General features: G+C 44.2%; 1 protein-coding gene across 1 annotated transcript; it reads left to right on the forward strand.

Moving 5' to 3' along the window:
- The first annotated feature begins 539 nt into the window (after window positions 1-539).
- Window positions 540-20,010, forward strand: Emp1 (epithelial membrane protein 1). Its single transcript, XM_076854139.1, has 5 exons — window positions 540-718; window positions 14,447-14,560; window positions 16,591-16,687; window positions 16,794-16,934; window positions 17,669-20,010. Exons 2-5 carry the CDS (start codon window positions 14,483-14,485, stop codon window positions 17,833-17,835), a joined length of 483 nt encoding a protein of 160 aa, XP_076710254.1. The 5' UTR covers window positions 540-718; window positions 14,447-14,482; the 3' UTR covers window positions 17,836-20,010.
- The last annotated feature ends 3,107 nt before the right edge of the window (window positions 20,011-23,117 follow it).

A 23,117-nucleotide genomic window follows, 5' to 3' on the forward strand; every position in this document is an offset into this window, starting at 1 on the left:
ATTCAGAGGCAGGTTACCAAGGCACTTGGTTGGTCCTCTTTTCTGCTTCCCGGGTCTCATACCACAGGAAGGTGTCCAAGGGTCAGTCAAGGGAGTCAGAAATAAATCTGATCCTTCCTGGCAATGAGCAGCAGCTGATGCATTTGATGGAGAAGGAAGAACAGGAATCTCATTTGATGATTAGCTGGGATTTTAATTAACAGGGGTTCCCCTTCCCCTCCTCTTTCCCCTTCCTCCCCCTCTCCACTAGAACCTGTGTTTTGTCTTATGTCCATAGTAACCGAAGTCTCTTTCTGGTGAGGAGGAATGGGCTTCAGTAAACACATCTATTTGTGTGACTCCTATTACTCATTTGAAGCAATGTCACTCCTTTTTCCACTGTGGTCTGTGTGTCTGAGTCAGAGGGAGCCTACAACAGGGCTCTTTGAATTGATGGCTCACTCCCAGTCACTTTTGACTGACTGCCAACTTAGCAGGGCGTAGCTTACCAACATTTTTTTTTTTTTTTTTAAAGCTAGACTGATTCATAGAAACTCCTTTAAAACACAGGGAAAAGAAACCGCCCATCACACACCCCAGCACACCAGCGGAGGAAACTTATAACCTCGGGAGGCAGTCCCTCCCCTCACTGTGGTCACATACCTCCAGAAGAGCGGACCAAGGCTGCTGCCAGCTCCTGCCACTCAGGGCGTCTGCCTCTGTCGCTGGGACTCTCAAGGTAGGACAGCTCCCAGCTCTGGGGAAGCTCTGCGTTCTGTCTCCTTTTCACTGTGCTCCTCCTTCTGAGAGTTCATCTAAGCATTGCTTTTACTATTTTCCTTTGCTACTTTTCCATGGTTCTCTCAGAATCAAGTCCTTGAAACGTTTAGTCAAGTGGATGCTGAGACAACCTTTCCCTCAAAGTTAAGAATGTGTTTGGTGGAGGGATCAGGGGGAAATCAACAGGACGGGTCTGTGCTCATTTCTTGAATTAACTGCGTTCTAACTCTAAAGATGTGGAGGGAGCAGGGACTTTGGAACAGACCTGGATAGCATATTCTTTATGGAGGAAACAATACATACCTCTGAAATGGAACTTGCCAGATGTTTTCAACTCCTCTGTTTTGATTCAAATCGCTTCAGGATTTGAGTTGTTTCTTGGCTTATGGGTTGTTTGCTGGTCTTTCAGGGTGAGGGTGTATAGATGTGTGGTTTTCAGTTTATTTTTGCTCTTTTACTGCCCTTTTCCTTGTCCATTCACTTTTGTTTAAATTTAAGTTTTTTTTTCTCCCCCCCCCCCACCGCCCCTGTCGGGGTGGGGAAAAGGAGAATTGGTTTGTTTAAAGAAAACCGTTAGGGAACCAGAGAGGGAGAGAGAGAGGCAAATGGTGTTTCAAAAAAAACGTGGGAGGGTTCCTTTGGTGGAATCAGGAGCCTGATGTGGATTCCAGACTCCTCTTCTGGTCCAGATGTGGAGGCGGTGGAGGCAGGAGGGAAATAGGGCTTGGAGGAGCGGGAGGGGCAGGGGAACTTTGTTCCTACAAGAAACTATTGAGTGGCTTCGAACTTCCACCCCAGGAACAGCTGCATTTCAGTGCAAAGTAAAAGCTCCGAACAGAAATTCCTAAGCGGGTGTAGAATTTTGTGGCGGGGAAGGCAGTGATCATTTTTGGAATGTTTATCTTTTCACTCTTTGGCAGAATGTGGTTGTACAAATGCAAACGCGAAGCATGAAGTGCATCTGGGGAGAAGAAAGGCACCTTTGCTGTGTGCTTTTGTTTTATTGGGTTAACATTTGGGTTGAGTGTCGACAGGGGTGTGGCTGTTTTGACATAGATACTGGTATATATATATATTTTTTTCTCCCCACGTAAACAAGATGAGAATGACAGGATTCAGCTTGTCTGTGAAGTTAGGCTTTTCCTTCAGAAATGCAGTTCGTCTGTTGGTTGGGAGGTTTAAATGTAATCAGCCTGCAAGTTGAGCAGGCAAAACTCCTTGTAAAACTGCCCCCAGGGGGTGGTTAAGCAAACAAGGGCAACTTCTCAAGATGCAGTGAACTCCCACGTTTGCTTCAAATGTTTATGACTTCCAGATTACATGGCCGTGCAAGAGAAGAGCCAGATTAAATCCACGGCCCTGGTAGCTTATGAAAATAATACAGACTTACCGTCAGTTTTGTGTAGGTTAAAACTAATAAGCAAACTCTAACCAGTCAGCAAATGGGAAACACCGACCATCCAGAGGGTGTAAACATCATGATCCTTGTTATTTGTGAAGCATTTCACATCACTCTGTGGCTTTAGGAGTGCAAAAAAATGCTGGAGTTTGAGGCAACCTAAGGCGACTCAGATTCCTGCTGTCTACTTTTTCTGCAAGGACGGGGCGAGTGCCTCAGTTGGGAGAGGTTTCTGGGACTTCAGCTGTAGGTCTTCGACAACCCTGAAACGGGAGGGCTATTTTCCCCCTGTGGCCTCCCACCCTCAGAGGTGGATCCAATTCCACCCAGACTCTAAAGAATGGGGCGGGGGTGGAGAGCCATCCAGGGCTGCTGGACATCCGGGCTGCTGCCCTGGTGAGAAGGACCCCCAGATTTCACATTGTTCAGGGGTACTAAACTGTTTTGGGAGTTGGCATAACGCCATCAAGAGACCAGCCCTGAGCAGATCACATCCTCAGAACCTGGCTACCTCCCAGGAATCCTGGGCAGCCCTCTGAGGAGAGGAAAGACATTCCTTTTGCAAACCTTGGAAAGGACTGACTGGTTTGCTGGATCCTCGGTGCTTTCTTCTGGAGACCAATTAGGCCTGATCATTTCCCAGCCTTGAATGGGCTTTATAGAGATCTGGCTGGGAATGCAGACCCTCCTGGCTCATTCTGGTGGCTCTTGGGATTTTCAGGGAGTGCTGGACCCATGGGGGCTCTGGAGAAAGAACACACAGGCCCAGGATGGTTTATGCAGGAAGCAAAACTGCTTTTCTCTAGACTTGCTGGAGCCAGATGGGGTATGTACATGAAAAGTGGCCACGGAAAAGGGCACAAAGCACATTAGTTCCAATACATGCTTCATTTTATTCCTAGAATTCTGAATTTAGGAGGGATCTGGAAGATCAGCTCATTTGTTCTTCCACCATATTTGTGAGTCTAATTTTGGTCAGATGGATATTTTATAGCTTCTAAAAATCCCCAACCAGGAGGAGCTCAGTATCTCAGAGTTGTATCTCCTGCTTATCCCCCTTGGAGGGGTAGCTCTAAACTATCAGGGTTCCTTAAATTGAACAAAATCAGCTTTCCTGTAAGTTCCTGGTTCTGCAGGGCTGAAACAACTCAGGAAATATCTATACAGGATTTTTTGTTGCCCCACCCAATGCTCCTCATCTTTTAGACACTAAACTCTTAGTAAATATTTAATTAAGACTGCTTGGTGAATCTGCATTGCATTATCTCCTTTACTTTTCTTACTTTATTCCTCTTATGTTGTAGAAAGAGCATTTATGAAATTTTAGAATAGGCACCATAGTCAAGCATATCCATAGAGTTGGACTCTGAGGTATTTCATTTTTTAGACACATGGATATGGTTCCTTCTTTAACTTCCCACATCTCTATACTCTGCAGCCTTAACACAAAAGCTCCAGAGACATTTGAGACTCAGATGCATATACTTAGAGGGACACACCTTGTATTGCCACCTGGTGGGTCATGGTTAAATCAATCCAATATGAGAAACACTTATTTAACTTGGTGTTTTGGAGATTGTCCCATAATCTGGCCCACAGTGTATGTGGTCCATGCTTATACACGGTTAACCACCTGTCATGCTAACTAAAGGAATAAGCTGCCAATCAAAGGTAGCCTGTCTAATTGCTGGAAGTCGTTGTATCAATCCCTTGAGAAGAGCTCATAATCTTTAATGAGTGTAGGACTAGAATTTTCTGAGCATAGGCCTTTCTTTTTCAGGACTCTTCTCAGTTCAGCCCAGTTGATCCCAAATTTCTGGGACTATGCTTGCCATTCAGTAATTAAGGAAGGCCACATATAGTTCCAATTAGGGGTTTATTTGAATTTGCAACACCTCACCCCTAAAACACACATCCCCAAGACAACTCTTTTTAATGCTTCAGTCCCTGGTGCTGATTGGTGAAGCAGTTTTTCTCAATTTAACTGGAAGATTCACTGATCCTGAATAGAAATACAAACATTCTTGGGGATTGCTTCTTCTCTCTTCCTTTTAAACAAAATATTGGGGTCAATATTTTCTTCCCTGTCATAGGGAGGGCATTTCTCTGGAACCTAAAGGAACTTCTTTCTGGTTGTGGCTTGGCCTTATGTGGCTGTGGCAGTTGATGTATTTCTTGAGTCAATTTCATGAATTCTTCTTTCAAAAAGGAAGAGAATCCTTTTGGCATGGAATTTAACTATGGCTGTGAGATGTGAGATAGGTAGTATGAGATGTGAGATGCTGATAGGAAGACATAGGGGCTGTTGTCTTGTCGGGACTCTGCAGTATGGCCAGGGGAAAGTCACTCACAGTTTCCTTGCTTGAGGAAATTAAACTTGATGGCCTTCAAGGCCTCCGAAACTCTGCAATTCTAAGATCCTACCATTCTTATTTTGAGAAATCCCTTGAGTTCACAGTAAAAGCTGGTTAGAAATTGGTAGAAAAGTGGAATGAGGCAAAATCTTGCACTGAAATGGGCATTTGCAGAGAATGCTTGGCTTCCAGCTGACATGAGGACACAGGTGGCATCCTGTGCCCCATCCCCCTAGAGCTTTCTTAGCTTCCAGGACTTACCTTTAGGCAGCGAGAACATCACCCAGCACTTGGAAGGGAAGGAAGAGGTTTGATTTATGAAACATAGGGTTCCCTGCCAGCTAAGCCTGTTAAGACACTGACAATAGCAAGGAATTTGTCAGGAATGAAATTGGGCTCAGGGAGAAACTGAGCTCTCCCTGGGAAAGAAACTCCACCCTATTCTCAAGGATGGAGATCCCGTGCATGAGGGTGTGGCCCTAAAGGTGTGGAGCCAAGGAAAAACAAATTAAGAGGAGGAAAGGGAAGGTTCCCGGAGGACCGGAGGGAGGGAGGGTGGGTGGACCCTGAGTGTTGGGGGAGAAGGCAAATGGAAAGGCGTAGAAGGGACAGAAAGATGGGTGGACAAGGACCAGGAGAGAGCCAAAGAGCAAGGACGACATGTTGAGAACATTTCCACTCCTAACTCCTTCTCCTCTTCTTGGGGGGCCACCCACCCTCAATGTCCCAGGACATCATCATCAGGTCAAAATTCTGATACTTGTTCCTGTGAAGCATCATTTGTTGCTCAGGCCACATCTAATTTTTTTTTGGTTTGGTCAGTACATGCTTGGTGCCATTTGTGTTTTCATTAAGTGTTTGTGCAACAAGGCAGTGACCTCTCCCACTGTTCCTCGGTCTTTCAGAGGTAAGATCAGAACAGGGAGCAAAGTGAGACCCTTGATTCTTAGACTTCTTGTTTCAAATAATCAAAGCCCCTTCCCCAGGGGGCTGGAGAACGGGAATTAGAGAGAGGCTTCCTTCCCTGAAACAACGAGTTTGGGGTAAGATGGAGTATTTCCACTGGTCTCAAAAGAATTCTGAAGCTGAGCCCCAGAGCTTTCTCTTTGCTGAAAGATGCTCTCTCAGCTTCCATAGGGAGGGGACTCCTATGCAGAGGGTGGGGCCCGGGATGGAATATTGGAAGCTTCTCCCAGGGTTTGCAAAGAGGGAATCTGTTTCAGGCCTCTGGTGGCCTCTGGACTGGCTCTGCTGGGTGGGCCTTCGAAAGACCCTTTGTTTATACCATCGGTACTGTTTTGAGGGGCTGTGACGACTGTCTGAGTAACTCAGAGGTGGTGGGAGGAACAGAGTGATGAGTAACTGCCAAATGCTAAGACAAAAGACAGGAGAGGGAAAATCATGCTAGAGTGGAAGAGCCCTGGCTGGAAGATGCAAGATGGTGGCCTCGGGTCTGACTGTGCTTTACTAGGGGATGTGCATTTCTTTCTTGGTCAAGGGGTTGGACTGAATGACCCAATGCCTCGAAACCTCTAAATAATCAACTGCTCTAAAAAACAGAAACAAAGCCTGCAGCCCACCCAATGCCCTTGGGGTGCGCCTCTGCCTGAGTGGCGGCCCTCCAGGCTCCCTGCCCCCTTCCAGGCTGAAGGCTGTGGCTGCCATCTGCTGTCAGACCCACCCAAGCGCTGCCGGGCGGGGCCACACCTTGACTTTCTTCCCAAACCCGAGTTATGATTTTGGCAACTTCTCCCTTGAAGACACTCTGGCAGCGGGAATACTTCTCCTTTGTCAGAAGCTTCCGTCCTTACCCAGGGGACTCGCCCCATCCCTTGACCAGCTGCGGGCTTGGGGCGTGGGCTTGGGGTGTGGCCTGAGCTCAGGCTTCACAGCCCTGGTCTGGCCTCAGCCTTGCAGATGTTGCCCAGATCCACCCCCTCTGCTGGACACAAAGGAGGAGAAGCGGAAGTAAGAGAGAAGGAGAGGTTACTCTCTTGGGGAGCATCTGCAAAAATAATATTCATGCTGATTGTTTGGCTCTGGCATAGAAGTTGTCCCTCAGATTCTGCCAGAGACGCTTAAAGCCCATTTCACTGGCCCAAGTCTCTCATTCTATATGAAGGAATTAATATAATAACCAAATACCATATTGCCCTTGCTCTCTGTCAGTCATGAGTTAATTCTATGAGGTCTAGAGCGGAGTTGGGAACTGGTGGAGGCAGAATTCAAACCCAGAACCTATGCTCTGTATCATTTGACACTCTGCCTCTCTACGAGAGCCACTGACCAGAGAGGTTATGCAAATTTTCCAATATCAGCCATTTGGCAGAGGCAGAATTTCTATGAGCATCTGCTTCTCCAGTAAGTGCTTGTTTGCTTGACCCCTCTTTCTTCCTGTCTTTCCTTTCCTTTATTTTCCTTTCCTTTCCTTCCTGATAACATGTTTGCCCTGCCCTTCAACCATTCCCCTTGACCTTATCCCTAACTATGTGAGAGTCCACACTATTCTACACCAAGGCTGGATAAACACTATTTTTCTCTAGTCACCTTTATTTATGATAGCCCACATTTGCAATGCAGATGTAGTTTCCTTCCCCCAGGACCTAGAAGAAAAATAGGTGTTTTCCCTGGACGCTCTAGGTTCCTGTTTCTTTTGCTGCTTGGTGGCTGATGTCTCTCCTGGGCATAAAAGCTGCTCTGTCCTCTGAGCATCAGCCCCTAGTATGATGAGCATAGAGTGAAGGGCAACCTGAAGTTCTTTCTTTCCACATCAACATCAGACATGGAGAGACAGGAGGGAATGATCCTTCAGGATCCTTTTTCTCCATGTTTCTCACGTAGAAATTAATGGCCCCCCTCCCACCCCTACGTAAGAACAATATTGAGAATGGAAAAGTATACTTGAAATAAAACAATAACAGCCAGAAAAGCTCATCCAAGGTCTCATCCACTCAGCTGCCTTGAATCCCAGCCTCTTCCTCCTCCAGATACATCCTCTGGCTGCTTCCAAAAGAGAGTATTTCCCTTTTATGCTTTTGTGTTCCACGGACGTGGATTTTGCCAACCAAAATGATCCTCAATGGGAAACAAGCACATCAAAAGCCACGTGGTCCTGACTTGTAAGGGTAGAGGGGCGATTGGGGCACCCTAGGCTGTGTCCTCAGGAGAGGAGGCAACTGCAGTTTTGCTGGGGTGTTGCCCAGAGGAGAATAGAGCCAGAGGCTGACTCATGGAGGTCACATGACCAGGAGCAGCTTGCCTTTCATCTTTGCCTTGCCTCCAGGGAGTGCCAGGTCTTTGATCAGATGGTGTGAGAAGCTTTTTTCAAAATTTGCAGTTATCCAGAAGGATGAGCCTTTCACAGTTGGAAAAACATCACCCAATGTAAAAATTGCTGAACTGCTCTAGCAGTAGAGTCATCTGAGGATTAGATTACATCTTGACTGAGATTTTAGGATCTAACTGAGGTCCTCTGGTGAATTCTCTGACAGCGCTGCAGATTTCTCTGAATGCAATGCAAAGGTGGCCATGGTAGAAAGAGGAAGCATCCATCTAGTCCAACCTCATGGGTGGAGCTAAGATGGCTGGAGGTTGTTCAAAGCAGACTCTGGTGCGCTGTCTGGACTCTCCTAATGGGGCCTTGGTAGGCAGTGAGCTTCCCGTGACTGGAGCAGTTGAAGCATGGTTCAGATAGTTCTTTGATGCAGTTTTGTAGATGAGCTTCGTGTGTTGGGAAGGAATTGTAAAGCCCTCCTTTAGTCTGGAGTTTCTATAATCCAAAAAAGTAGGTAGAAAATTTAAATATACAGCCAGATCAATGTTTAGAAATTTAAGATCTTCTCTTTGCATTCAGTTTTTAGCTCTTCTTGAACAAAATGCAACATATATATATATATATATATATATATATATATATATATATATATATATAATGCCAAAGGTACTCAAGAAATAGATACATGTTTCCACAGTGAAAAAAATAGTGGATGTGAATATATAACATAAAATTTACATATAATGAAATGTTCAATACATAGTCATTATAATATATTAAGTCATTTTTTAAAATAATAAAGCGCATGCATATTCAAAAAGAAAACATCTTCCTTCTTGAATTCTGCGTCTGTTACAAAGTCTTCAGTCACTTCAACATGGCTTATTTTTCCATACAGAAGAAAATATTTCCTTTCTCAATTAATTTATTTAATCGAGCAATATTTACTTGGTACCTGTCATAAACAAGACTCTCAGGGACTTGGACTCTTTGTGGCAAGGAAGCCAAACACGTCTGTAAATAACTTTGTTACCAGGCAGGCTGTCTCAGTGGCTTTGCTAAGGGGCTGTATAAGGGTCATAGCATAATGGGGAGACTACTTCTGACCCCTGTATCTGGGAAGGCTTCTTAGAGGAGGCAAGGTTTGTATTTGGTGGAAAAAAAATTTAGGAATTACTGGCAGAAGGACATAAAAGCAGAGCTTTTAGTTTTGGAAATCAAAGTCCTAGGATTCCAAGGGCCCCTATGGGGTGTTCAAATCTTCTTTCCTGGTGATTTGTGTTGATGGCATGTGTGTGGGAGGCAGGTGGGAGGGGAGAGGCATGGTTCAATAATCCAGAGACAGCATAGAGGATGGATGGGGTGGGGGAGTTGAGAGAGAATCAGGGGAGGGGTCCAGACTAGGGCCTGAGCTGGACTCTGGCAATGGGAGTGAACAGTCAGGAGACAGAAACTCAAGACCTGAATGTGAAGGTGAAGGGGAAATAGGGAACTTGGCAACTGACCATTTTTGCTCTCTTTTCCCCCCTAGTAAAGCCTGAGCTATCTTAGGCTGCCAGGGAAATGCCTGAACTGGCTTCAGCTAACCCACCTGGTCCAGCAAGTGCTGCTCAGGAAGGCTCTTGCGCCATCTTGTCTTCCTGTAGAGAATGTCTCCGTTCATTCAGGAGAATCTCACCCACTTTCACATGAATCATGGAAATTTGAGCGCTGTGGGACTCCCCCGCTGTTCACAGAGTTCCTAGATCCTGGTTCTGAGTCCACAGCCTGAGACCGATTCCTCAGTGACTCAAGTGCCAGGATTTCCACCACTTCCTATGCTGAAGAAGTGGGTTTTTTGGTTGCTTTATTCTATTTCATTGCTCCCAATTATGGTGGCTTAGACCACCCTTAGAGAATTGCTTCCTCTAGACTCCTCTGGCTGTTCAATAAACACACAGACTCCACAACAGGAAGTTATCTGATCCCTAGTTTAGCCATCTTGTAGCCAAACTAAGCACATCTGAATTTCTCTATTGTTTCTGAGAAGATAATTTCTCAGTCTCTGCAGAATTAGTTACAGGTCATCAAAGGAAATTCACTCACAGGGTCCTAATTAATTTCTCATGCTCAGAGCACCTTATTAGGCCACCTGAAAAAAGGTAAAGAAGCAAAGCAAGGCAGTCTCAGGGTTATTTATTTATTTATTTTTTACGCTGTTCTGTCCTCTCCTCTTCTCTTCTCTCACCCTCTGTCTCTGCCTGTCTTTTATTCTTTCTTTCTTTGTGGGAAGTAAATGTAAAAGGGAAGCAAGAAGCCAATAAAGATTTAAGTGGATGGAGACTGTGTCATCTCCATCCACTCCTCCCCTCCCCGACACCAGTTGGTCATTCATAGCTAGGCTCACCAGCAACTGTGATTCTCAGGGTCGAGTCTGCTAACTATAATACATTTTCTATGAGCAAATAGAAATTAATGCAGATACAGAATAGCCAATGGTTGGGGTGGGGGCCTGCATTAGAGATAGGAGCTGTCATGTGATTCAGGTTATGTGGGAAGAAAAGGAAAAACAGTTGTCAGTGTGGCAGTGAGGAAGGGGAACGAGCAGATCTGTCCATGAGGATAGAAGGAAGACTAGAAAAGGGATGACCGAGACCTGTGGGAGGCTCCAAGCCTCGAACCCATTTCTCCTAATAGTTGCTTCTTTTCAGAGGCAACTTGTGTACCTCCTATACCTTCTCATTTTCCCAGATCATCACTGTGTAAGCACAGCAGGTAGGTGAGGATTCTGCTCTGTTCACATTCCTGCGGGTGCAGAAATGTGTTCCTGGCATCCCCCATGGAGCCAGTGCATGTTTTACCCCTTCAGAACAGTGTAAATTCATCACCTCCAGTGGCCTGGGCCACCAGTAACCTTGTTGTGAGAGTCTCCAACAATGATTGCCACACTCTGGGACCCCTGTGCACCACAGAGTTCCAATGGTATTGCTATCTGCTTCCTGGTTCAAGTTACCCAACCTTGGTTATGGAATGTTTTCCACTGTAGAGTGTCACAAGAAGCATTTTAGAGAGGCATGGAGAAGAAATCTGTTATTGTTTTAGTGAAACATACAGAGAAAGAGAGGGGGTGGGTAGCATAACCTCCAATGACCTACATGCTCAGAAATGGTCATTCATGCCATAGGATAAAGCAAGATCCACAGTGGAGCAGAGAATGAGTCTTTCCTCAAGTTACTCTAATGGATGTGTAGAAGTCTCAAGAGCAGGATCTTCTGTTATTTATACCCACTCTACTCCTCTGTTTGGTGGATTCCCAGACACCCATTCTTTTTTTTCCCCATAAAGACTGCAAGGGTTGCCTCCTCTGGATTGAGGGTTTATCTGATGGGGGTGAGGAGCAGGATCTCTAATATAGACATTGGGTAATAGGAATAATCCAGAACAGGAATTTAAGAAGAGAGTTCATTTTGTTTCCAAATGTATTGGGAGAGGACCATTAAAATAATGGAAACCCCTCAAAGCTGACAATGGATGATACTGATAAAACCTGACAAATCCAGGGCAGTGAAAAGATGAAGTTACATGCATTATGCAATAGTTACAGCTACACAGCCTCGACTTCTGGCTGGACACAGCAGTCAGAAGCAGGGAGAATTGTTTTGTGCAATAATAACACTTGCTAATCCAAGACACATGATTCCGGTCCATGGTGAAAAGACACACGGCACCATCACTGAAATCTAAGATGAAAGACAGTTGCCTCTTAACTTGGTTCCTCCACCCAATCCTCCGGCTGCAACAGGCAGAGAATCTAATAATCAGGTGGGGATGTGGCTTAGATCAAAAGTGAGATCCAGTGGCCAAGAACTCACCCGCCCTGTGCATATGGAGGATGCACACCATGGAGGTGGGGTGAGAGGGGCCTTCCCAGTGGAGACTGAGCGGCAGTGAAAGGGAGTGGACTCCACCCGAGGGCTACAGAGCCATCCAAGGAGACAGAAAGTGCTGCTGAAATCCAAGGACCTGTCAGGGAAGGAGCCTACAATGGTTTCCCTTACGTGGCCTCATTTGGTGTATTATATTCCATTCTTGGCCACTCATGACTTTCACTCTTAGGAGGAGGATATTTGTAAAATTACAAACAAAAGGGATAAAAGAGTTGTTTAAAGAGTCCAAGGAGGATTAAACACAAGACCTCATTATATAACATTTGTGATTTCCCTCAATCAGCCTATTTTTTTTAACCAGGAAGGGCAAGGTCAGGATCCAGTGAGGTATGAACGTATGGGTATTAGGAGAATGGGCTGAGATGAGTCACCTTTCTCCTGGTCATCCCTGAGGGTGTGTCTGTAGCCTCCCCACTCCAGGAGCAAGGTTAGGCAAAATGTCAATTTCTAAGAGGACTAAAATGACTTTATACACACTGCTTCATGAACCAGCTCGCTGATATTTTATTCCTTGCACTTAATGTGGGGCAACCTGGTGTTATGTAACTGAGTTGGGTTGGCAACATCTACTCAGCTTCAGGTATGGATGAAGATGACAATAATAACAATAATAATGATGACCACAACCAAAGCAAACCCATTATCGGTACCGGCCACGCGCCAGACCCCATGCTAGGTATGCAATCTAGTTTTTTAAATATTTTTTTTTAGTTGTAGCTGGACACAATATCTTTATTTTATTTACTTATTTTTTATGTGGTGCTGAGGATGGAACCCATTGCCTCACACATGCAAGGCAAACGTTCTACCACTGAGCTACAACCCCAGCCCATACGCAATCTAATTTAATCATTACTCTTCCCTGCATGATCGGCATTGTAGCATCTGCTTTATACATGAGGAAACTGAGGCATGTCAAATAACTTTATACGATTCTAATTCTTTCTCCTCAAAAACCCTCTTCTTACTGTGGAAGTCAAGCAGAAAATTGTGGAGGTGTGCAAGAACCTGAGAAGAGCAAAAATGAATTTGAACAAATGGAGAGATTACTCACAGCAGGCGCAAAGGCTCCAAGCTCTCCCTTGAGGCAGCAGGATAAACTTCATTATTTTTTATCATTCCCAGTTAAATTGAATGCATGCCTAAAAAAATAGCCCGGTTGCAGGAGAGTGCCCAGATGGGAAAAGGGTTGTTAGAGAGGGCTGGGGAGGATGGTGGAAGCTGGTGTCTGCCTGTCATCCTTTGCCTGCAGAGGATGCAGAGGACCCTGGTGTACATGAGATCATGCTAGATTTTGAATGCCTCATGAGGAAAGTGAGAGGAGATAAAAGATATTTGAAGTGTTAGGACAATGATAGTATCAGTGCTGTCTAATAAATACCTGGTGTGGCATGAAAGTGGCACAAGCACCCTCAAAGCGTCAATTAAATTAGGTGGAGTGAGAAAGAGAAGTGAGGCAATTGCAGGCTATGCACACTCATCTTCTCTTGTGGTGGGGACATCCACGTACCCTCCCTGCCTAGGGTGTGAATAACCTCCAGCCCTTTCCTTTTGATGTCCCTCTGAGCCTGCACTGCATCATAACTGTCCTGGGCATGACAAAGCACCCCTGCAGCTGACATAAATCAGAATAGCCACCGCCATGTGCCCCCTGCCCACTCTTTTGGTTCCTAGGTTTTATGACCAGTGGGCTCCCTTCTTCTCTGCTGAGATTATGGCTGAAAGCTTTTGTTAACGCATGCACATGCACATTCTTAATCTGTATTAGATCCCAGGTCTCCCACTCTGTGATTTATGCATTTGCCTGTCTTCTGTGTTGAGTTCCGAAGAATTGGAATTTGTGTAAAGGTTACGCAGGAGTAGAAAGCACACCTGGAGCTGTCTCAAGCTGTACACTTTTAAAGGCCCCAGAGCTGTCATCTTGAGCTGTAGGAAATATAACACTGGCCCAGATGAACAGCAGTGCCCCTGTCACAAGGTACACACAGGCCAAAGCTCAGGGGGTGGCACTGCTAGCCTGAAATGTACAATCAGTAGGTGATCAGACCATTAAACTATAATTAGGTGTTATAATTATTGAATACCAAAAGGCATTATAATAATAGAAGTTGTATCGTTCCCATTTTATATCTCATCTGGGATCAGATTAGTAGCCTATTCAATATAAGGGCATTGAGTAATAGCTGCTGGTCTGTAGGAGGCATCACTTTGATGAAAGTTGCTGGGTGAGTGTTTGATGCAAGCCCAGACACTTATCTAGTGGAAAATGGAAATTGACCTGATGATGTTGCTCGGAGACCTGGAAATTTCAAAGGCCTACCAACAAAACAAAACAACCAAAAAGTCCAATAAAATAAACAGCCTCTCAATCCCCCAAAACAAAAACAAACTCTTACTTTTGGTCTCTAAAACACAAAATGAAATGTAAACAGTTGTCATAAAACATTCTATTTTTAGAAACAGGCTGTATTAGAGAAATGAGTATATAAATTCCCGAGGGGAAAAAAAAAACAGAATTATGCTTACATTTGGGTGCATATGAGTGAATGAACAGGTAAAGTAGGCATATTGGGAACCAGGTTGATAAGGTGTTTTTAGGATTTATGATGAAACAGTGATGGTTTATGGCCGAGATTCCTCATTTTAGCAGAGAAGCCCACACACGTGGAAAAACTGAAATTTCTTATCGACTCTGACAGTAACCTTTTCGTCCCTTTTGTTTTTTTCTTTTCAGAACTCTCTTCGCTCACAAATCACCAGAAAAGCCAAAATGTTGGTGTTACTGGCTGGTATCTTTGTGGTCCACATCGCCACTGTCATTATGTTGTTTGTTTCCACCATTGCCAACGTGAGTCATGTTCTTTTGTTCATTCATCGAGGAATTGTTTGAATATTTACATAAAGTGCTACAAAAGAAATTTAAGCCACAATGCCTGCCCTTTATGAACTTCCAGCTTAGTTGAAGAAATAAAATAAACACACCTTCACACTTCAAACAATTCAATAGCTAAAGGCCACCAGTCACTAGGCTGCACGAGTGATCCCGCCAGGGCTGTTGGTGTGGAGGCAGGAGCATGCAAGGAGCTTCCTCAGGCTTTAGAGGAACCTTCCTCTCAGCAGAGGCACCCTGTGCCATGCACTTGGAGAACTGAGAGATGAGTGGGGTTTCTCCAGGGAAAAACGGACAGTGCAAGGACCCAGGGATGCATTTGGGGCAGGAGGGCTAGGAAAGGTGTGACCCTAGAATGTGCTTTGTTCTGAGGATCAGGACACCCATTTGGCTGGAGCAGACCTTCCCAACCTTCTGGGAACCTTGATTGCAAGAGGGCATGGAAGTGAGACGATAGGAACTTTTGCCAGACTGATGAATTCAAATTTTGGGTAGAGAGTAGCGTGTGAAATGGAATTTTGCACCATTTACCCGGTGACCCTGAATTAACGTGGTCACATAAAATTATCAAACTCAGGTGGTGTCTTTTGTCTCTCTCTGAACCTTGGGCTACTCTGCCCTCTAGTGGTCATTTTTAGCACTTAATTTGCTTTTAGTGTGCTTGTCTCAAACAAGACAGTTGGATTTAAACACAAAGGCAATCAATCTGCGAATGATGGTTCCAGAATCTGTTTAAGTCTCAGCTACAGTTAAGGAATAATTAGGTTTTAAAAGTTACAGAGAAGAGCTTTGCAAATGTTGGTAGGTATGAGTATAAGCAAAGCTAACTTATCATAACTGTGGTAAGCCAACCCCCCACTCATTCTGCCTCTTTCAGATTTTGTAATTTAGTCATCTGCATGCCAACCCCTGCATCTCTCAGGATAAGAAGTCTGATAAACTTCAAACCATGTTAAGGGATGCCCACGTGTTTCATATCTGGGCCTTAAGACAGGGCGTGGCACACAGGAGCTTATGGAGAGCAGGTGACAGCACATCCTTGGTTTTGCTTTTCCAGTATATGGATGTTTTATGTGTTTGTAGACAGGATTCTGCATTGCTTTTCTTTTTTAAATATATACATTTTTAGTTGTAGATGGACACAATACTTTTATTTTATTTATTTATTTACTTTTATATGATGCTAAGGATCAAACCCAGTGCCTCACATGTGCTAGGCAATCACTCTACCACGGAGCTCCAACCCCAGCCCTCTGCATTGGTTTTCTATTTCAGAAGTTCACTGTTTTCTTGGGCTGGGCAGGAAGGGATGCTGGTACCATGGTGAACCTGGGGGGAGATATTCTAGTCCCTCTTCTGTTTTTATCTGCCCCCACAATAAAGCTCTTGCTGCATTATTTTACTTTGAATTTACTTTGCAAGTTATGAAAGTTGAAGTTGTATAAGTGAAATGTGTATAAGTGAAAATGGCATACTGACGACCCAGATTCATTATTATTTTCCCAGGAGCCCCCCTGTTTCTTAGTTGTCTTCAGTCAGACATTTTTTTTTCTTAACCCTTGAGTTTCTTGTAAGCCAGACCCTCAAATGAGATGATCTTGAGAGAGTGGATAAATTGTGCATACTTAATACCAGTTTCCTCATCTAGGGTTTTTGTTTCTGAGAACCTTAGAATGTTAAACTACTATGAGTGAAATTATTTACATTTAATTTTTTTTCAAGCCACAAGGAATGTAAAGTCCAAAGAGACTAGAGGACATTTTTCTGGCTCATGCACTCTTTCTCTCTCTCTTATCTCTTGGAGCTTTTGTAACTAATTGGACCTTATTTCCACCAAGAGGTAGTCTGCTTAGCTGTATTTATGGCTACAGAGGGAGTGTCTTGATTAAGATTTGGTTGTGATGTAAGTTGATTTGTTATTTTATTTTCTCTTTTTTTAAAGCAGAGGATCAGTTTTTAATCACCTTTTTGCTTCTTTCTGGTTTCAGGTTTGGGTGGTTTCAGATGATATTACATCATCCGTAGGTCTTTGGAAGAACTGTACCGGGGGTAACTGTGGCCAAGAACTTATGTATAGCAATGATGGTATGTAGAAAGATGTCAATCCACTGCCAACAATGGGTGTGGTCAGGGGAATGCCCAGTGTCTCGAGTGGCCTAATGCCCTTGCTCTCCCCACCCTATGTCTGCAGATGCCCTCAAGGCTGTGCAGGCCTTCATGATCCTCTCCATCATCTTCTCTGTCATCTCCCTCCTGGTCTTCGTGTTCCAGCTCTTCACCATGGAGAAGGGAAACCGGTTCTTCCTCTCAGGCGCCACCATGCTGGTGTGCTGTGAGTATCTTGGGGGCAGACTCTGGTTTATGTGGGAAGCGTTTTTAAGTGAATCTTCCTGTGGGTTCTTCTGGATACTTCAACAGATTAACATATGGCTCTATGAAATTGCCTTCTACATTTTTCTCCTTGGATTGCTTAGATTGAGAACTCCTCATCTGCTATACTATTCAAAAAACTAGTGTTCCTGGCAGCTACCGAAGTTGGGGCATGCCTATCAGTAGTGCTTGCATAGGGGACTTTTAAAGAAGGTGGGAAGGTGGGAATCCTAGGAAGATGCAACTTCTGCAACCATGCAAGCAATTATTGCAGTTCTCAGTCTTCTCTCATCCCGAGTACACTCAGTTTGATGGAAGTCCATGTCCTTTTGTACCTCCGAACAGTTTGCCTAGACAGGGGGGTTCAGACAGGAAAGCCAGGTGTCGATAGTATTCAATGTTTTGCTTCACACTTGCAGCCTCACAAACTGGAGTAGATGTGAGAACCCACCCATCTTTATTTTATCAACACCATCACCAAGCTTAGTCCACAGCAAACCAAAAGCACTACTGTTCAGAGACAACCAGTGTTTACTTTTCCATTGCTATGAAGGAAATAAGATTAAAAAATTATATATATATATAAATAGGTAGATAGATACATCTACCTATATATAATCTTTTCTTATTATTAATTATAAAACCCATTTTTCTTGGTTAAAACAAGAATAATAACAATACTTTGTCTTCCGGCAGGGCTGTGCATTATGGTCGGAGTGTCCATCTACACTCATCATTATGCCAATAGCGGTGGGAACTTTTTCTCGAACAGCCACCACGGCTACTGCTTCATCCTGACCTGGATCTGCTTCTGCTTCAGCTTCATCATCGGCATTCTCTATCTTGTCCTGAGAAAGAAATAAAGCTGAACAAGTGTATGGGGACCTGGGTGGGGGTGGGAGGAGGAAGCAGTTGAATCTGGGAGGGAAGTGGAAGTCACTGGGCTGGAAAAACCAAGAGAGGGGAGGGAATGGGGAAGGGGAAGGAAGGGTGGGAGAGGTCTAAGCTCAAACCATTACTGGGAAGATTCTCTACGGTCTAGCCCCTGCCCTTGGCAGAAAGTCAATGACTTGTACTTTGATGCTCCCTGATAGGGGCCAGAGGGCCTCCCTCCAGCCACCAGACTTGGCCTCCAGCTTGGCCTCAGTTACAGGCACCTCCTGAGGTCCCATCAGCTGCCATTCTATTGGCTCCACCTCTGAGGGTGACTCTGGGTCACACACTGGAGATCTTGCAGACCTACTGCACCAAAGCGGTACAAGTTCTGGCTGGAGCAGATACTCTCTCTGTGCTGACTGTCTAAGTCTGGAAACCACCCTGCCCTCTGACCCAAAGCAAATTATCACTTTACCATATGAAGTGCCTACAGGAAGGCTTTGGCCGGGGAACCATCATTCCTCTTTTGTGGAGATGCTTAGCTCCATAGAATTGGGTGGCATTTGTGACAATAGCAGAGAAGAGAGATAGTTTATAGGTCCAAGTTGGTGGGTTGGCTAAATCAGGGGCGGGGAAGAAAAAAAGCTTTTCACCATGGAAGGCCTGGGGGATGGGCAGAGCCCAGGCCAGACCTCTTACACTGCTGTCCCTCATGGAGACCTCGTCCCACAGACTCTGCTGGGCTCTCATTTAAAGCGAAGGCAGCTCTTCTGGAGTTTCTCTAGAGCAATTAATGACCAATTCAGTAGTGAAAGCCCATGCAGATTGTGGGATCAAGGGACACTCTTGCCACAGTGCTATGCCAGGGTTATGTTTTTAGGATTCCCCCCAATGCAGTCCTAACAGGAGAGAAATGGGCATGATTTCATGTAATACACTCCTGTTATTCTTTTTCTAAATTAGGAACTCTGGAGGAAGTTTTGTCTAATTATCCATACTGGGGGGTCAGGGCTTCAAGGTCAGGGGTCACTCTAGCTTTGGCTGGAATGGTCACCTCTCAGAGGCCCTGCCCATCCCACTTCCCAGGTGAGGCATAGCAATTCTGGGAGCAAATTCACACGTGCGCACACACACACACACACGTACACACACACACACACACACACACACACACACACGTACACACACACACACACACACACACACACACCAAAACCAAACAACAGGTCCTTGGGTGAAAGGTGCTATATAATTGCAAAGTATTAATCATACTATATTTTAGTCATAATAAGAACAGAGTGCCTGCTCCCAGGAAAATAAAAATCCCATGAGATAAATAAAAATACAGGTGATGGGAAGATACTTTCTTAAAGAACAAAAACTCCTGGGGTACCCAGTCAGATGGTAACCAAGCTATCTACAGCCACAGGAGCGTTTCTATATAGGATTTAGAAGTAGTATGTTATTCCTGGTTCAGCAGGCAGGGCTCTGCCCTAGAGCAGCTACTTTAAGCCGTCTCAGATTCTACCTAGAGGAGTTCTTTTTCTTTTGGAAGACTTTTCCTTTATTGCCCTTAGAGGAAGATCTACCCCAGGAAGAGTCTGAGACATCTTGCCCACTTTCTTTCTTCTAGCTTTCTCCTCATCCATTTCTTATATAACTTTCCTTTTTGGGGGTTTGTTATGCCATAATTGCTGGTATTTATGTAAAGGGACTATTACTAAGTATATTTCTCCATGTGTATTCTAGTTAAGGGAATGTGGAAGGCAGACCACCATGTTATCTGGACTGAGAGTAGAGACATTGGCCAGAAAAAAAAATCTGTGGAATAATGAACTTTTCAATTATGATTTGATTATCACATAATTGTAGAGGGCTGTCTTAAGTGCAGAATCATACCTACATATCAGATCTACCCAAAAGACATCTTTCATTTTGTTACAAAGTTGAACTATGACTGGAGCAAACCATGTATTCCCTTGTCTTTTACTTTTTTTTTCGTGACATTTATGTCTCATGTAATTTGCATTACATTGGTGGGTTGTTCTAGTACTGTATTTGGCTTCTTCATTCATAGATTATTTCATATGCTATAATTGTAAATATTTTGATACAAATGTTTATAACTCTAGGGATATAAAAATAGATTCTGATTCCCTTCACTGTGTGAATGTTTTCTTTCAAAAAATGTGGGAAAATATGGGTCATAGTGACATCCCTCATTAAGTTGCCTATCAGTATGATTTGAGACATTAAGCTGCTTTCTGGTAATACCATAAGTATTCCTGCAATAACTCTTTCAGGCAAATGAATGTTATTAAGTATAGTTTTGTCTTGCTTTAATTAAAACTCTTAGGCAAAAAAAAAAAAGGAATTTCATAGGCTAATACATTAGAGAGAGGTTATGAACTTCAATCAGAATGGCTTGTGACATTAAGAAATGAGACACTTATAAAGTTTCCTTGAAATAATCAGTTCCTCCAATGTGTTTCCAAAACATAAAGGATTCACAAAGGTACACATCACATGTATTTTCAGAAGCCCATTCATTGTATCACCTGGGGCAACCCCGTGTAGCTCTGTGAGTGAAGACAAGCTTAACCGCCTTCCTTCCACGAGCCATAAGGACTGGTATCAAAGGTGGGAGAGCAGGGTATATACTGTGAATCCCAGTGTCAAGTCAACACCATTATGATGAGCAATCTTCCAGTCCCCTCTGGGCTTGCATGAAAACACTGCACAGAAAAAAGCATCCAAAGCATACAATGGATCCTGAAAATAAAATTTCAACATTTTAAATTGATCAAATTGTATTGATTCTTGGTGCCTTTTGAGAGGTCCATAGATTGTTTCTAGGACACCATCTTAAGAGGTCTGTGTCCCTCCCTCACTTCTTCCAGGGTTGATTTCCTGTGTATTGTACCCCAGCCCTTCAGTCATAGATCCAGCCTCTTGGCCATCCCTCCATCCCTCTGCCCCTGAGAAATCTTTACTTAGGACCTGCAGAAACTCCCTGCTCACTCAAGTTATCCCCTGCAAGAGAGTATTTCCCCTAATCCCCCCTAAAGAACAACAACAACAAGAAAACCTCTGCATGCTGGTTGGGGGATGTAGTTGTCAGGATTTCCAGAGAAATAGAGCCAACAAGGTAAGTATAGAAAGTGGGACCCCCAACGCCTGCCCTGGGATTGGTTGAACCCAGAGGCATTTTCCCACTGAGCCATATTCCCAGTCCCTTTTATTTTTTATTATGAGATAGGTTCTTGCTAAGTTATTGAGGCTGGCCTCAAACTTGAGGTCTTTCCGCCTCAGTCTCCTAAATTGCTGGAGTTACAGAGTGCTGCTACCATGCCCAGCTTACAAAGAGATTTATTTTAAGGACTTGGGTCATGGGATTACGGAAGGCAGGCAAGCCCCAAATTAGCAGGGTGGTCTGTTAGGCTAGAGACCCAAGCAAGAGACATCGCAATGGTTCCAATTGGAAGGCAGTTAGCTGAGCATTCCCTTTTACTAGGGGAGGCCAGTCTTTTGTTCTATTCAAGACTTCAGCTGATTGGATGTGGCCCACTCCCATTATGGAAGGCAATCTGCTTTATTCAAAGTTCACTGATTTACATGATAATCTCCAAAAACACTTTCAGAGACATCTCACAATAATGTTTGGCCACATTTCTGGGTAATGTGACCCGGAGAAGTTGACACAAATAACTATTATGATATGAAGGAGCATTCTTATCATGAATAACGTACCAGCTCACTAAACATTTTTAAAAAAGACTTGAAAGAAGTTGAGACAGTGGAAAGCCTTATGTTTACAGTTGAACTGCGGTCTTCTAAGTAGTGAAACAGCAAGACCGGGTTGTCCTGCAAGGTGAGCTGTGAAAGGACAGGAAATTGTCAGAGTCCCTTGTGTAGAGCAGCTTAATAAATATGTGTTAAATCTCTTAAGTAGAGTCAAATAGAATGGTTAAGTGGTTAAGTAAATACTCAGGAGAAATTGGCCCAAACATGAGGACAGAGAAGACAAACTAGAGTGCTCTCTGTTGCCACTCAAGAATGGGGCTCACAGGCATGTAACTTGCTCATCCATCAAGGTGATAAACACCAACTGCCGAATGGTTAGAAGACAATGGCTTGGATCAGCCACTGCTGTCCCTTTTCAGAACCCCACTGGCCTTTAGGCACAGAAAGAAAGGGGAAAAAAAGAACAACAGATGAGGTAGAGAGGGAAGATGGGAGGGGAGAGGAGGGGGGATAGTAGGGGATAGGAAAGACAGCAGAATACAACAGTCACTAATATGGCATTATGTAAACATTGTGAATGTGTAACTGATGTGATTCTGCAATTTGTATTTGGGGTAAAAATGGAAAAGCATAACTCACATGAATCAAATGTATGAAAGATGAAAAAAAAAAAGAGTCTCAGCAAGCCCTTGAAAGAGAAAGGTGGCAATAAAGAGAATATTGAATAGGATTCATAAAGAAAAGAAAAATCTGTTTTCTCTGTTTTCTAAGAAATAGCCCGAATACACCAAAATATAGATGAAATACCCCAGCAGAAAATATTTTAAATACCTTTTTAAAAAGGTCTGGGTTCTGGGGAACAGAGGGAAATGGACTAGGATGTCCATTGCTTGGGAATTTTGCAGTGCATTCTGAGAGGAGCCAGTCATTTTAAAGATTCATCTTCAGTCCAGAGTGGGTCACAAGTCCCTCTATACACAGCATCGGGATACACAGAGCCCAAGGGAAGGTGGTTTCCCACCTGGTCTTCTTTTCCTAAAGGAGCCACATGGGGCTGCTCCTGGGGCAGAGGGTGACATTAAGACCTGCACTGATAACTGCTGGGTATACCTGCTCCTCCTAGGTGCTGCGGGCATGGGAGATGCACCAGACTCTTTTCCTGTCTCCCTTAGCTCACAGTCTAGTCTAAGGATCAGTTTCATATCCAGAGGGAATGGAAGGAGCTCTGCAGGGGTGTGGAAGAGATGGGGCACCACTGCCTGGAGGATTTTCAGGTCCTCAGCCAATTCTCATGACCCTGTCTCGTGCCTTAGGAGCAATCAGCTGACAACTCACGTGGATTTGACCTTGCCTGCATCTCTCACTTGCCAATGTTTCCTTGTCCCCAATTCTATTCCCTTATTCCACATCCTCACTGGTAAAAAAAAATATTCCAACAGCCTCCCTGCGTTTATCTACAGTCTCTCCAGCCTGATGTTGGGATGGGTGTGGTGGCTGTCAGGCTGGGAGGACCGGGGGCTAGCCT

The sequence above is a fragment of the Callospermophilus lateralis genome, chromosome 4, assembly GCF_048772815.1.
Source record: "Callospermophilus lateralis isolate mCalLat2 chromosome 4, mCalLat2.hap1, whole genome shotgun sequence".
Classification (NCBI taxonomy): domain Eukaryota; kingdom Metazoa; phylum Chordata; class Mammalia; order Rodentia; family Sciuridae; genus Callospermophilus; species Callospermophilus lateralis.